General features: G+C 33.9%; 1 protein-coding gene across 3 annotated transcripts; it reads right to left on the reverse strand.

The window, feature by feature from the left end:
• Nucleotides 1-105: 105 nt before the first annotated feature.
• On the reverse strand, nucleotides 106-6,735 carry LOC105322261 (uncharacterized). 3 transcript variants are annotated; one of them, XM_066075359.1, is made up of 7 exons: nucleotides 6,636-6,735; nucleotides 3,950-4,363; nucleotides 3,068-3,445; nucleotides 2,846-2,945; nucleotides 2,626-2,754; nucleotides 2,407-2,526; nucleotides 106-396 (listed from the first exon to the last, which is right to left on the reverse strand). In XM_066075359.1, exons 1-7 carry the CDS (start codon nucleotides 6,682-6,684, stop codon nucleotides 222-224), a joined length of 1,365 nt encoding a protein of 454 aa, XP_065931431.1. In that variant the 5' UTR covers nucleotides 6,685-6,735; the 3' UTR covers nucleotides 106-221. The 3 variants fall into 3 exon arrangements, with proteins under 3 accessions (XP_065931431.1, XP_011419200.3, XP_011419199.3); XM_011420898.4 differs by having other exon boundaries at nucleotides 2,638-2,754; nucleotides 3,944-4,363; XM_011420897.4 differs by having other exon boundaries at nucleotides 3,944-4,363.
• Between the last annotated feature and the right edge of the window lie 8,531 nt (nucleotides 6,736-15,266).

Consider the following 15,266-nt stretch of genomic DNA (forward strand, 5'->3'; position numbering starts at 1 on the left):
ACCTTGCAGGTAGGTAATTGTCGTTTATTTGTACTCACCAGATAAGTCATTCGGTTAAACTCCAGAACTTTTCACGTCGATATCACGAGAAAAAATTTAATTAAGTTAAAGTTTTGAATAATTTATTAATAAATTACAGATCTCTTTAAAATTACATGACTGTTCATGAACACGACAAATTGGTTGCTTTACATGTAAGAATGTTGTTTCCTTTTCTCTTGCTACCCCGGGAGCTTGATAGGTGAGGCGAACACGGGGGTGACACTGGCTAGCGGCGACACGGGTGGCGAGCTCCAGGATTTACTGAGGTTCCGTCGGACGGAGGGAGAGCCCGGGGCACTTCTGGTCAGGCGCAGCGGCGACTTGATGGGGGTAGAGGTCCTATTTATACTGCTTCTGAAATCATACGATTTTGTTAAAGTATTGTCAAGAGCAAAACACTTAATAACATTTCCTTTAATTATACCAGTTGTATAAGCAACGAGTACTGGCTTTGTAAGTGAGCATTAAATAATATCATAATGATGGATGTACATCTTCTGAGCTAAAAATCAACAAGAAAACCCGAAAATGAAACTGTATATATTGTAGTGAGCAGGTCCAGTACAATCTCTTGATTTAGCTATATGGCTTGAATAAGCTATATATCTTTTTATATAATATTAAGCTATTCAGAATATTTTTTATAAAACCGCAGTTTTTCGAGAAAATGTGACGTGATCAAATTCAATAAAGCCAGAAGGCTCTATTGGTGAGTATCGCTGGTCCGTCTGTTTGAAAGTGTGTGTCCTGAATGTGAATTATAATGAGTTTGATCGTTTATCTATCTGTTGATATTTGGTTTTTTATTCTTTTCTCTTGGGAAGAACATGTGATTTCAGTGGGACTGTGACATATGCAAAAGTTTTCAAATGGATATGGGCTCTGGGTCCCCTCTGCTGAGAGTACGTTTCGTTTATTTGATTTGATAAACCTTAAACAGTGTTCATACGGTTGACAGGACTATATTGAAATGTTACACAAGTTAATATTTTGGTTTGTCCATATTTGACTAACATGTAGCTGCATTAGTCAAATTGTCAATGTGTATATATTAGACTAACCTTTGACTACACTAGTCAGTCTATGGTTTATTTATATTTGACTGTCCCGTGACTACACTAGTCGGTCTGTCAGTTTGTTTATATATGACTGACTAATGACTTTACTAGTCAGTCTCTTTATATTTGACTGACTCATGACTACACGAGTCAGTCTGTCAGTTTGTTTATATTTGACTGTCTCATGACTACACTAGTCAGTCTGTCAGTTTGTTTATATTTGATTGACTCATGAATACACTAGTCAGTCTGTCAGTTTGTTTATATTTGACTGTCTCATGTCTTCACTAGTCAGTCTGTCAGTTTATTTATATTTGACTGACCCATACTACACTAGTCAGCCTGTTTATATTTGACTGTTTTATGTATACACTAGTCAGCCTGTCAGTTTGTTAATATTTGACTGTCTCATGACTACACTAGTCAGTCTGTCATTTTGTTTATATTTGACTGACTCATGAATACACTAGTCAGTCTGTTAGTTTGTTTATATTTGACTGTCTCATGTCTACACTAGTCAGTCTGTCAGTTTGTTTAGATTTGACTGTTTTATGACTACACTAGTCAGCCTGTCAGTTTGTTTATATTTGACTGTCTCGTGACTACACTAGTCAGTCTGTCAGTTTTTTCATATTTGACTGTCTCATGACTACACTAGTCAGTCTGTCATTTGTTTAAATTTGACTGACTCATGACTAGACTAGAAAGTTTGTCAGTTTGTTCATATTTGACTGTCTCATGACTACACTAGTCAGTCTATGGTTTGTTTATATTTGACTGTCCTGTGACTAAACTAGTCAGTCTGTCATTTTGTGTATATTTGACTGACTAATGAATACACTAGTCAGTCTGTTTTTATTTGACTGACACGTGACTACACTTGTCAGTCTGTCAATATTTAACTGATTCGTGACTACACTAATCAGTCTATAAATAAGTTTGTATTTGACTGACTTGCGACTACACTAGTCAGCCTATCAGTTTGTTTATATTTGACTGACTCGTGACTACACTAGTCAGTCTGTCAGTTTGTTTATATTTGACTGACTTGTGACTACACTAGTTAGTCTGTCATTTGTTTATATTTAACTGATTCGTGACTACACTAGTCAGTCTGTAAATCAGTTCATATTTGACTGACTCGTGACTACACTAGTTAGTCTGTCAGTTTGTTTATATTTGACTGTCTCATGACTACACTAGTCAGTCTGTCTGTTCATACTTGACTGACTCGTGACTACACTAGTCAGTCTATGGTTTGTTTACAGTCAGTCTGTCTGGTTTTATACTAGTATATTTGACTAACCTGTGGCTGCAGTCAAGCACTGGTTTACTGGGGACAGAACTTTGGCGTGAGGCGTTGTAGATTTCTTCCTCTGAGCTGGAATCGGAGCTAGTAATGGAGTAGTTTGTAGAATCGTCCATTCTGTGCATTTTAAAGAAAAGCTTCGATTATACAGTATTCTTTCCTACTCATTTTCCTTTGAGCGAATTAAAAAGATGTAGTTTCCAGGAAGAGACTTACAATACAATATACCTTCTACCAGTTTTTGGATCGTGCATGTGCGTGAACGCAGGATGGTGGTGTTTCTTGTAACTCTCTGGTGGACAATTAAAGTTTAAATCTAAAGGTTTTTGATCGCCATCTCGTTTCCTATTAAACACAAAATTGAATGCATAAAATTCTCTGCCATTGAATTTGTAGTATTATCCAACACAAAGTTTGACAAATGATTTGAACCTACCGTCTAAAGGTTTTGATCAATACTGCAACAAAGAAGCACAGGGCAAAGGCGAAGAAGGCCAAACACCCGCCTACCGCCAGCCCAATCCACGCCGCCTGGTCTGAAAGCAATGATCTCATTCAAATACGGCGTCAGTATTTCCGTATTACAACTGCATCATGAAAACTAGTAATTTTATCATATCTAAACATCAATATCAACAGCCTTAGTGATTTGACAAACCTTTTAAAAGATCACGTGGTTTGTCCCTAGTTTGTCCCCCCTGTTCCGTTGGAAATACCGGGGTCTTATTTTTGGATGCCCCTAACTCTGCTATTTTTCTCAGCTTGCTAACCAGCTCCGATAAGCTGGTTATTTTTCCCTCTTTCTGTGAAGACTGCTCATTGTTTAGGATCTCTTTTTCTATTTTCTCTTTGTCTTTATTGAGGTCGTCTTCAGCAACAGACGGTGTTTCTTCTTTCTTTTTAGTAGTTTTGCTCAGAAAATTTATGAGTTTTCTCCTCCTTGCATTCTTATCTTTATCTGAAAGCTTGGTCCAGGGTTGACCGATTCTATCCTTTTCTACCCAATGCCTGGTTTTGTCTTTGTTTGATAACAAGTCTTTTGGAGAAAGATATATATATATATATATATATATATATATATATATATATATATATATATATATATATATATATATATATATATATATATATATATATACACACACACAACTTAAAATCTATCAATTTATTACTAGTAACCAAGTAAAGATTTTAAAATAATGACTTTTGTGTTGTTTTGACAGTATATTTCTTTAAATTTCAATAATTTTTGGGAAACAATTAACATAAGGTAAAATTTTTAAGGCCAACAAATTGCGTCAGAAGGGGAATAACTCTTTTTTGTTCGAATCTTTTATTAGAAAATTAAGTTATATTCCTTTCCAGTACATACGTCATACATGCATAATGCTGTGTGTAGTGCCCAAGACTTATCATTATTTTTAGGGGTCAATCTTAAGTCCATATAATTGAAAAAACGCATACAAACTATTTCCCTTATTTTAATTCTAGCCTCCCAATAAAGCTGAGAAAAATTGTGCAAAGAAAAAAGTACCTTTACTTTGGTAAGATTCTTTTTCCATCATGTGTTTATTTTTCACATCAGTCAAAAGTTTTTTGACTTTTTCCAATACTTGACGGTGATGATCAATCAGGTTTTTATGATTGACCTTGGTCATGACGTCATTGGTTTCCTTTGGTATTGACGCCGACGGAATGGCGACCGGTGATTTCCTAAGAGAATGTTGGGCTTCATCTTCTCTCCTCTTTGCTGTCTCTATTTGATTATTTTTCACCATTGACTTGATTTGTCGAATGAAGTGAATGATTTTGGCGTATTCTCGCGGTTTGTTAAAGAAAGAATCATCACTAAGGATGGTTTGGACCTGGCTACTGCCATTGGCTGATTTTGGGACATCGGGCGTGAACCATGACTTGTCTGGTTCCCAAGGATCAGCTAATATCCCATCATAATCTGAATAAAAAGAAAAGAAAATGTGAGTATGGCGTTCTCTAAATATATTCACAATATACCCGATATTATACAGCTTTATTAAACAGTTTTCTGCGATGATGGAAAGTAGACTTAAATTTCGTCAGACATAAAAAATAAATTATATTTTAAAAATTCCAACAAGTGGGACGAATTATTAGTTATATAATAAAATTTACTAAGATATTCAATTTAAAAAACTACAATTATTTGATGCATATTCATAAACGATTGACGTTTTTGGTTTATCTTCTCAAATATTTAATTAGCCCCCCCCCCCCCCCCCCAACTTTATTGTTAACCAACATATTTCTATATAACGTTCAGATATAGAAAAAAAATAGAATTCTAACGAACTGGTCGGTCCACTTATTTTTGGACAGACGCCGGCTTTGATGAAAATTTTTAAATGAGGCGTATACCATTCGACACGGGAAATAAAAGGAAAATAAATGAACGAATGTTGTTGAGATTGTTAAGTTGTACACAACATACATCTCTCGCATATAGCCCCTAACTCTGTCACTGTCCTATTAACTCCGTCATTTTCGGGAAACTCCTTGCTGTTTGAAATCAAGTGCGATTATGATGTCATTTTCTGCATGTCAAAAATTCTCAATCTAATGTCAACAATGACAATGGTTAAACATAACACTGTTACACCTTGATCATTGTATACACCGTTAATTTCATGAAATCAGATAGCCACTTTTTCACGGTTGTACTAAAGTATCGATATCTTTGATAATTTACAGTGGTCAATCATTTTTAGAGAGGTCAAGGTGAAACATTTCCCACGTAATCTATACATTGTTTTAGCCTGCATCAGCGTTTATGCACTAGTCCTACAATTGATGATAACATCAATTCACTGAGACTCTTACCGCATCTATCTGCCTTAGGTCTATACACCGTATATATAAACGCTATTTATATAGAATATGCTACATTTATGTAAAAAAGAAAGAATGTAAACAATAATGTATTCAATTGTATATTCATTAATAAATATAAAATATTTGAAATATGTAAGGACAGACATCAAACGGCATCCATACATTCTGAAAAGGTCATTGTGATTGTTGTTACAAGGACCCTTTTATTTTTGGGAGTTGATTTTTAATCAACTCTCCTATGCAGTCACTCGGACAAATCGAGAGTGAAACAGTGTTTGGACCTCAGCACAAATCATTGCTCCTGACAAGACTTAGTTCTTGAAAATAATTGATTAATTCGATGTAATGTATGCTAAAGCATTGTTTTTCAAGGAAACTTATTTACAAATACCTTAAAAATAGTCAGATTTTAAATGTTACGAACAATTTAAATATTTTTTGTAGTCGTATATATATTCCTACGCCAGAGTTCAATATAGTGTCGTCCAACTCGACGCTCGGCTGTCTCCGTAAACCCTTGTCGGAGATTTACGGTGTCAGCCGAGCGTTTGGTTGAACGAGACTAGAGTTCAATATTGCTTGGATCCATACAATTTTCGAGAAATATTTCTACCACTGATACATAGTTTGATTGAATTAATTTTATCTTTAAATATTATTTAACAATGATTCACATGGAGGTTTCCCGACATTCTAATCGAAAAAGTTCAAAAATTCATTTTATAAAAAATATGCGTAATTCAAATTAGAAACTACGTATACATGTACTTGTCATGCAAAATAACATATCATTGATTTTAAAATAAATAAACATCGACAAAATCAACTCCCGCCAGTTCTTCAGTACTTTGATTAATATGGCAATCATTTCATTTTGATAGAATGAAATACCATTTATAAATGATGTGCACCATTTCTACTCTTTATAACTTGGCCAAGATACAAACTGAATTTAAACTAAATAAATGTGTTTTCATTCTTTTGCAAATTATATGTATTTTTTATAGAGCATATGCCTATGGATGACAGAGTTCAGTAGATATGATAAGCACGTGTGATAAACGTCGTATTCAGTGGGCTTATTTGAAAATTTAAAACTATTCAGCTGAATTAGGCGATAAGACTTCCCAAAAACTTGTTCCAAAATTATTCGGTAAGGCCTTACATGTACATGTCGATGAATAAAGATAGATAACTCGTGTGTCCAAAATCGAAAATGTCAACAGACTGCACTAAGACTCGGAGAAAAGGCCTTGTATGAAAAAGACAGTTACTAAAGTACTCTTCTCTCATATTCTTACCGGTTAATGTTTACGTATGTATTGTAGTTTAACATATTAAACTCATCCATTACTTACATGCATCAAGAATCAGACAGAAGAGTAAAAGGCGTATAATCTTCAGCATTTCTCAACATAGCCGTATAAGCACTTGTTTATGACGTCATGTAAGACGTCATTCTGTTTTATTGGCATACCTATCCCGAACTTATTATAGAAGAATAACAAAACACAACACTGTTTTTCAACAGCACTAGATGGTTTGAACATATTTTATTGTATATATAATATACAAAGGGTTCGAACACAAGTCCTTGCAACTTACTAGGTTCTTACCCAATTACAAGTAATTTGCAATTGTCATAAAACATGGTACAGGTATATACATATATATTGAAAAAAAATGGTAAAGAACAAAATAGTATACTTATGTAAATCTGCGAGAATTGATTATAAAGTTCTGCACAGCTGTGAAAATTCTAACATTAGTTTTATAATCTAGGTTGTCATTACCCCATAGTAAAGTATGCGAATCTATAATACCTAAATTTTGTATTTGGAATAGTTCATTGAATAAGGTATTCCTTGCATTAGAAAATAGTTTGCAAACAAATAAAAAATGATATACATCTTCTTTCTTTCCACATGCAATTTGGAGAATCAACAATATTTCTTCTGTGTAAATCATAATTTAGTAAACAATTGTGTCTTAATTTTGTATGAATGATGTTAGCTACTCTTTTGCCATGAAGAAAATATTTTGGAACTTTTGAATCACTGCCATTATTAGAGATGCTTCTTTGAAACTGGCGGATGGATGTTGATTTTTTAATATCCGAATTTAGAGAGTTCCATTTGCCTATAGCATCTGGAATAAATGATTTTTTATATGTATCATACTTAACTCTAGGAGGTATATAATTGTCTTCATAACGAGTATTGTAGCGAGAATTATCTTTCCTAAAAATGTTAGCAATATCACTAAGATATTGAGGTACAAGATTGTAATGAATATTGTACATAATCGTCATTTTAGCTATTTCTCTCCTTTTAGATAGAGAGTCCCAACCCGTTTCGAAATACAATGATTCCCTTGAGGCCAAAATTGGAAGTCCCGTGACAATTCTTGCAGCGTGTAGTTGTACTTTCTCTAACTTTTCCAATTTCTGCGGAAGAACAACCATCCCATACAACAGAAGCATATTCTAATATTGGCCTTACAAAAGTTATATATAATTTTGATAGTTTGTCTCTGCCTAAAGTAAATTTAAGTTTCTTAAGTAGTCCTAATTTTTTTACAAGCGATGTTCACTATATCATTGATGTACACAGACCACTTCAAATCATCAGAGAGCGTTAGGCATAGATGTTTATGACAAGAAACAATATCTAACTGACAATTTTGAAAAAACAGTTCTGGGGTTACATTACGTTTTGATTTGCTAAAAAATACAACTTTGGTTTTATTAGGATTAAATTTAAGTAACCAATCATTGGACCATTTTTCTAATATTCTAAGGTCATGATTTAACACATTTTCGACATTTCTTAAGTTTTTATCCGCATACTGGATTGAATTATCATCTGCGTATAATCTCCAAAAGGACAACATATTTTGTGCAACATCATTGACATAAATTAAAAACAAAAGGGGCCCAAGTACAGATCCTTGTGGCACTCCAGCATTAATACTTAAGCTGGATGATAATAAATCTTTATACATCACTTTCTGAGATCTGTTACACAAATAGCTGCTAAACCATTGACAAAGATTGCCACAAATACCGTAAGTTTGTAATTTAAAAAGAAGCCCTTCATGCCAAACTCTGTCAAAGGCTTTTGATAGATCACAAAAAACATGCAACATGATTTACCCTCATCAATATTCTTAACAATGCTATGATATGTCTCAATTAACTGGTACACTGTTGAATGACCGGGTTAAAAACCGGCTTGGTATTTATAAAATAAATTGTTACTATGGAAATAATTATAAACATGTTTGAAAACAATTCTCTCCATTATTTTACTTACACAGCTTAGTAAAGAAACAGGTCTATAATTACATGCGAGTGATGGGTCCTCTTTTTTAAAAAGAGGTAGAACATGGGCCATTTTCCAACTATTAGGAAATGATCGTTCTAAAAGAGACTTATTAAAAAGTAAACATAAAGGCTTGCATATTGTAAACATAGTTGATTTTAACATTTTGTGACTAATACTATCAGGTCCAATAGCTTTGTTGACTGGCAAAACAGATATAATGTCAGTCACTTCAAACTCTTCAATAAAAATGTTGTCTAAGGTTTCATCACATTGTAAGTACAATTCTGGTAAAACCTTACCGGTAGTCAGAATATTCGAAATAGATGAAAAATATTTTTTAAGCACTTCTGTCTTATCAACATCAGAAAACGCTGTTTTAACATTATTTTTATCATCTGTGTATTGTAAAGGTAGAATTTCACTGGTTGTTTTTGTTTGGAAAACGACTTTAAGAAGTTTCCAGTATAATTTGTTATTGCTTTTACTAGAGTCATCAATAAAAGTTTCAATGTTGTCGTAGTAGTTAGAAAATGCTTGCTTTTTCATGTTGTTTACTTGATTTCGAACTTTTTTATACTTTGACCAATCACGTATTTTGTTAGTTTTCATTGCAATGTTACGTACTAGAACTAGAATTGAATTGAATCTGACAGTCATTTTGTTTTGTTGGAATACCGATCCTGAGCTTATTATAGAAAAATTATAAAATACCGTGTTTCCACAGCATTAGAATTTGACAGTGAAATGTAAATTTCGACACATTACAAACATTAAGAGAAATTTGAATCGAAACTTCCAAATAACATATTTCCTGTAGTTACCATAAAAAGTTGAGATTTAAGATTAATTTCCCGTTTATTTTTCTATTAAAACTTATTCTAAAATAAGTTTCCTTAATATTACATCGATGAAATCGTATGAAACAACCGTTTTCCTTGTACGTACTGTCTTCTTCTGTAAGCGCGCTTGAATTATCGCACCTGCCGCCTGTGGCATTCGCCGCATGGAAAACCGACATGTGCAGTCTGAATGTCGAGAAGGGTCCATGAGACCGAAGATTTACTCAGAAGAATACTTTCAGGAAAGGACCCCGAGGTATTTCTTCACGCAAATATAGTATCGGAAACGTCAGATTTTGTTCGGCAGGCGATGGAGGTGTAATCAGGGGAATAGCAAGCCGACCGCTGTCATTAACTTGTATTGTGGAGCTTTGGCGGAGCGTGGCTTCCTTTTCTGCTAGATGCTTCTGAACATTCCATTAACTTTTTGCAGTGGTGCTTAAAAATTAAAACAGTTTGTTTTATTCCTATACTTGTAATTTTTGCTGAAAGAATCGGATCGCATATCAAGTAGTTTTGGACGTCCTTCCAAGCGAAAAACTGTCGTTAAGAACAGGAAATTTTGAAGTCTGCACACTGAAGAAAGACTTTAGTAAATAGCAATGTAATAAAACGGCACTGTCTTACTGTACAGTGCTCAGGATCATAAAAAATGATAGAGTTAAATAAGAATTTCAGTCATTTAACAAAATCTTATCAACCATAGACAGCTTCGTGACACTAGGGTCAGTTTCCTATACCTACCATGCACATATTCCGCTAATCCGGCTTTGCATGCTTATGCAATTGTAAATCGACGGTTTTAGTACCATTTTAACAAGACCTTGGACTTTCGGTTGAACGTAACTTTCTATTTCTTTCGTCAAAACAAGTTAAAAATGACGCGAAATCAAGCGAAATATGCACCTATTGCGTAGTTTAAGCTCAAAAGCCAGACAAATCTTGTTGATTTCAAAGAACCATGGCTGAGCGGCCAGCAATGAGATAGACAGGCCTACGTCACATTGCTGTTTGACACAACTACCCAAAGTCTGAGGTCTTGTTAAAATGGTTCTAATTTATATGTATTTGTTGTTATGATATTCAAACACTTATAAATTATCGTTATTCCTTGAAAGAACACATATGTACAGAAAACGTATATAGCTCAATTAATTCGTTACTTGAAAAGCGCCATTTGACGTCATTTAAAGAGATTTCAAGAACCTTTTTGTAACCGAATTTTATAGGGGAGTGTATTTGTTTTTTAAATTCTTGGGGGTTCAATCAATTAAAATAAATTGAATGGAAGAAAGTGTTAATGTAACCTTTTTACTCTATCGGATTAGCTTTCTCTTGTTTATCTCTTACTTGAAACTTTTTTGACTCTTTGGGGTTAGAATCTCTCTTGCTTATCTACATGTATGAGTCTCTCTCTCTCTCTCTCTCTCTCTCTCTCTCTCTCTCTCTCTCTCTCTCTCTCTCTCTCTCTCTCTCTCTCTCTCTCTCATTTTGTTTACATTACACATTACAGTAAAACGGTCAAACCTTAAATTGGTTCAAATTTCTGTAAAAGAATTTTACAAAATTGATTTTTGCCTTTGAAATAATATTACTGTTGTGAAAAATCTGTAAGCGTTATCCTATTACTATCAGAAACAAGAGGCTAATTCGATTCTCGCCCTGAACCATTTTAGCTTGTGACCAATTTGTATGAACGGCACCATGAAACATTTCTACTGTCAGATTCTCTTTATAATTCCTTGATGGCGATCATATTGCTACTAGCTGATTGACAGCAGACGATAACTTGTCCTTTAAATAATTAGCGCGTTTGAAGCCACAGCTGAGACTGCGCCACTTCCGTGCGCTGTGGACGAGTACGGGCGGATGTACGGGAGCTCCTAGGCCCCTCGACATCAATAAAATGAGCAGGCAGTGACAGTTAAATGATCGGCTAGAGGGCCATGGTTTCATGCGTAAACCTTTTTATTTCAAAATTTTCTAATAAATAAACAGATATTTGTCAGTTGCTAGTTTGGCGCAAGCTTTGGGTACCTGAATCAAGCGATTTATTGTTTTCTGCGAAATACAGAATTTATCAACTAAAATCCCAATATCACAGTGTTTAATTTGGATTTTGTTCATCAGTCTTAGGTTGCAACATTCTTTTTTTCTTTCTGCAAGGGTCATGCAACACCAATAAAATCTCTCAACAATGCACGTGGTGACGGGTAAATAACCTATATCTTTATTGTCCTTTGAAAGTCATACAGACAAGTATATAACCTTATCAACACGACAATAAATAAGGATTAGTAGAAAGAAACAAAATTTAGTGACGTTGATATGTACGAAAAATTAAGGTTTAGACAGTTTACTAATAAAATGAACGAAAAGACAGTTATTGAAAAACCGGCAATATAACGGGACATTGCCGACAAGCAAATGTTTATATCAATGAAACACTAACGAAACCTGCGCTTGAATTGACATTCAATGATTATTATTTATTAGCGATCATGATGTCTCCCCCTACTTGCCACCCCCTTATCACGTCAAATGGACGAGCTCCAGAAATAACAGACCCTCATGTACTGATTAGAAACAAATTAATGTCAATTTCACAAGACCCAAATGAAGAAATAATACTGTCGGAACCAATATTGGTATCTCTGGCAGGAATTTGTCCGGAATCAGAGACATTTATCATGCAATCAATTACCCCTGACGACGTCTTCAACTAGCGCCTGTCATAAGGAGAGGCTCCCCCCGTATCGGAGGGAGGGAATTCTGATTTGTCAAATCGGACATGACCGACGAGTAACGGGAGGCAGGGAGCATTAATTAATTGGGATAGAGTGGTGACGAAAGGGATACAGATGCGAAGGAAGGAAATATCAGAGACACTTAGGGAAAGTCAATTAGAAGTTATTAATTATAAGACTGATATTTAAAATAAAATAAAGAATCATTAGTATATTTATAAACGGCTGAGGCATGGCTTATGTCTTAAAAAACGACTACTGCAGTATATAGATATAAATAATAATTATAAATTTTCATGATTGTCGTTTCGTTATCATTGAAAATTCTACATAAATGTCGTTTTGGACAGACGAAATTTATATTTACAATAACTTTAAACTTTATGCACGTATTGCTTATCATGCACTAGCAATTTTGTCGTGCATCATACAGGCCATGCACTGAAATAAATATGATGTATTAATATAATACATTATTATATTTATATAAACTGGTCACTTTTTTTTATTTTGACTGACTATTACAATTTTGACAAATTTAAAAGAGTATGTAGCCAAAAATTCTTTAAGCATTGAAGAAAATTTGCATGTGCTATAAATTTGTGCACCCAATACTGCTTGGTATTATTTGTTATCTCAGACTTACGATTTAAAATATAGGAGAAATGATTGTCCCTACATGTAAAAGTGTGAGATTTCACCATCGGAAAAAGAACGTACTTGTACGTACATGTACATTAGTTATAAATTTATCTGATTATTATCTGTATTAGGTGTTGTATACAAGCATAAACGCATTTAGTTATGTTTCTTTAGTTATCATGACTATGCGTTGAATTTTTTTCACTTATGTCACCTTTTTCAATTTTCTTCATGAGAAAAAGTAAGTTAGCAGCTACAGGCACATGCTAATTATGTAGTGGTGAATTACCAGCACACGAATAAAACGTTGGTGTTGCGTGCATGTTCTTTTTAAAGATTTGGATTGAAGAAAAAGGTTAATGGTTCTTGTAACCTTCATCGAAAGGGCATGATTTTTGGACCTCTGAACTTTGAAACTCCCTTGCGCGTTTTCATGCTGAATTATTTCAATAATTTTAAATTTTTTCGTTATTATATTTATTAAATATTCTGTTGACGAAAACAGTGCGAAAAAATTTAATTACAAGCGATATGAAAATATGAATTTTTTTTTTTTTTATAAATAAAAAAAATATCATTTCAAAATATAAAATGCTTCTCGCAGTTCTGCTAAAAATACGTAAGTATGCTAAAAACCACGCTGTTAAAATTTTTAACTGTATTTTCAAATTTTTAACAGAGCTGCCAATAATACTGCTTTCTGACGTTCATACTTTCTTTACAAACAAGTACTTTATATTTGCGATTAATGTTTTGATTGATGCAGATTTATTCGTTTGCAGTGACAATAATGGGTCTCTGTCTTCAGATTTTTTTCTTTCTATTCGAATGGAGTTATTCACAACATGAAAGGTTGTAGAGTAATAAACATTTGTTCTATATTAGTTTCGTTAGCCATTGTTTCTTGATACTCAGAAATGTCCCCATTAAGTAAAGACATCACAGAGCTATTAAATCATCGTTTGTCGCCGAAACATTCTAATTTCTAGACCCAAACAGGCGCCCGGCGCCTCCCTTTCCGCGACGGTAGAACAGCCCAGCGTACATCAAAATCCATCCTCTTCATTGATTCTGGTCGTGAGCGGAAAAAATGTTGGATTATTCCAAGTCATTTTGGAGTAGACACGTGCGGTTTCCAGAACTCTATGAAGAGTTCCGTTTCCCAATTATCCCAAACTCCATCATTATTTGTAGGTGAAGCGTTTTTGCGTGAAAACCTGATATTTTTCCTAAGTTTTTCTATTTTGTATTCCTTTAGATAATGTCGGATGCCCACTGCGATTAAGTTGTACCATTATTCCGTACATCTCCCTGAAGTGTTTTTGGGTTACACAGATGATGTATAAATTAATGTGCAAGGCCGTACATGTACAAATGCATTTCAAATGATCATGGACACCTGTGCGCAATCTTGTTTTTATTTATTTATTTCACTTTATTCCGCCGCACCTCAGCTTTCCTGGTAATTAAAATATGAGTACAATTTGATAGTTTTTAAGCTACAAAACTCGAAAAAAGAGACAATATTCGTTTGTATGTGTCGAGTTTATACATCTGTGCGGCGATTGGAAAAAAATAAAAACAGAATAATAATATATACATATATCATTAAATTTTTTTTTGCCAAAATTAATAATAATCATAATACACACATATTAACAACAAAAGCAATAACAACATCAAACAAATCGGCAACATAATAATGCAAAATAACAACATTTGTATTAATATATTAAGGTCATATTGGAAACCCGTCGATATAATTAATTTGGATAAAAGTACACAATAATTAAAATACTTCAATACGTTTTAGAATTTTTAAATTTCATAATACATGTATTTAACCAAAACATTGTTTTAGAAATTTTTGGAAAGGTAAAAATCATGAAAGCCTAATCGTGTAATGAGATTCGAACTCATGACTTGCAGATTCGTGGTTTATAATCTAACCCATTGCGCTGCGCTGTTAGATAACAATTTCAGGTAAGAAAAGATTTTATAGCATTGAATCATGATTTTTTGAAGTATACACTCTCATAACTGCAGCGGTGTGTGCATTCAAATTGAGTAACGCGCGTTAGCGCGTTATGAAAATTTGTATGCACACATCGCTGCAGTTATGAGAGTGTATACTTCAAAAAATCATGATTTAATGCTTATATTTACATTTTTTTACTTCTTGCCTTGTCTGCAAATGTGATTCATACGTCAAAATTTCTTTCTTATCCTAAGGGTAAGTTAATATTAATGGAAGAGCCACAGTAACAGCCACAAGCGTGAACTTTGATTTTCGCTTGTGACGTTGCAGTTTACAGCGTTCAACGTTTGTGACGTCATAATAAAACTCGTCAATTTGACCTTTGACTACTTGTTGCATTTAGAGGCATTTGAAGATCACAGAATTCAGTGGAAAAACACAGTAGAATGTAAATATA

The sequence above is a fragment of the Magallana gigas genome, chromosome 2, assembly GCF_963853765.1.
Source record: "Magallana gigas chromosome 2, xbMagGiga1.1, whole genome shotgun sequence".
NCBI lineage: Eukaryota > Metazoa > Mollusca > Bivalvia > Ostreida > Ostreidae > Magallana > Magallana gigas.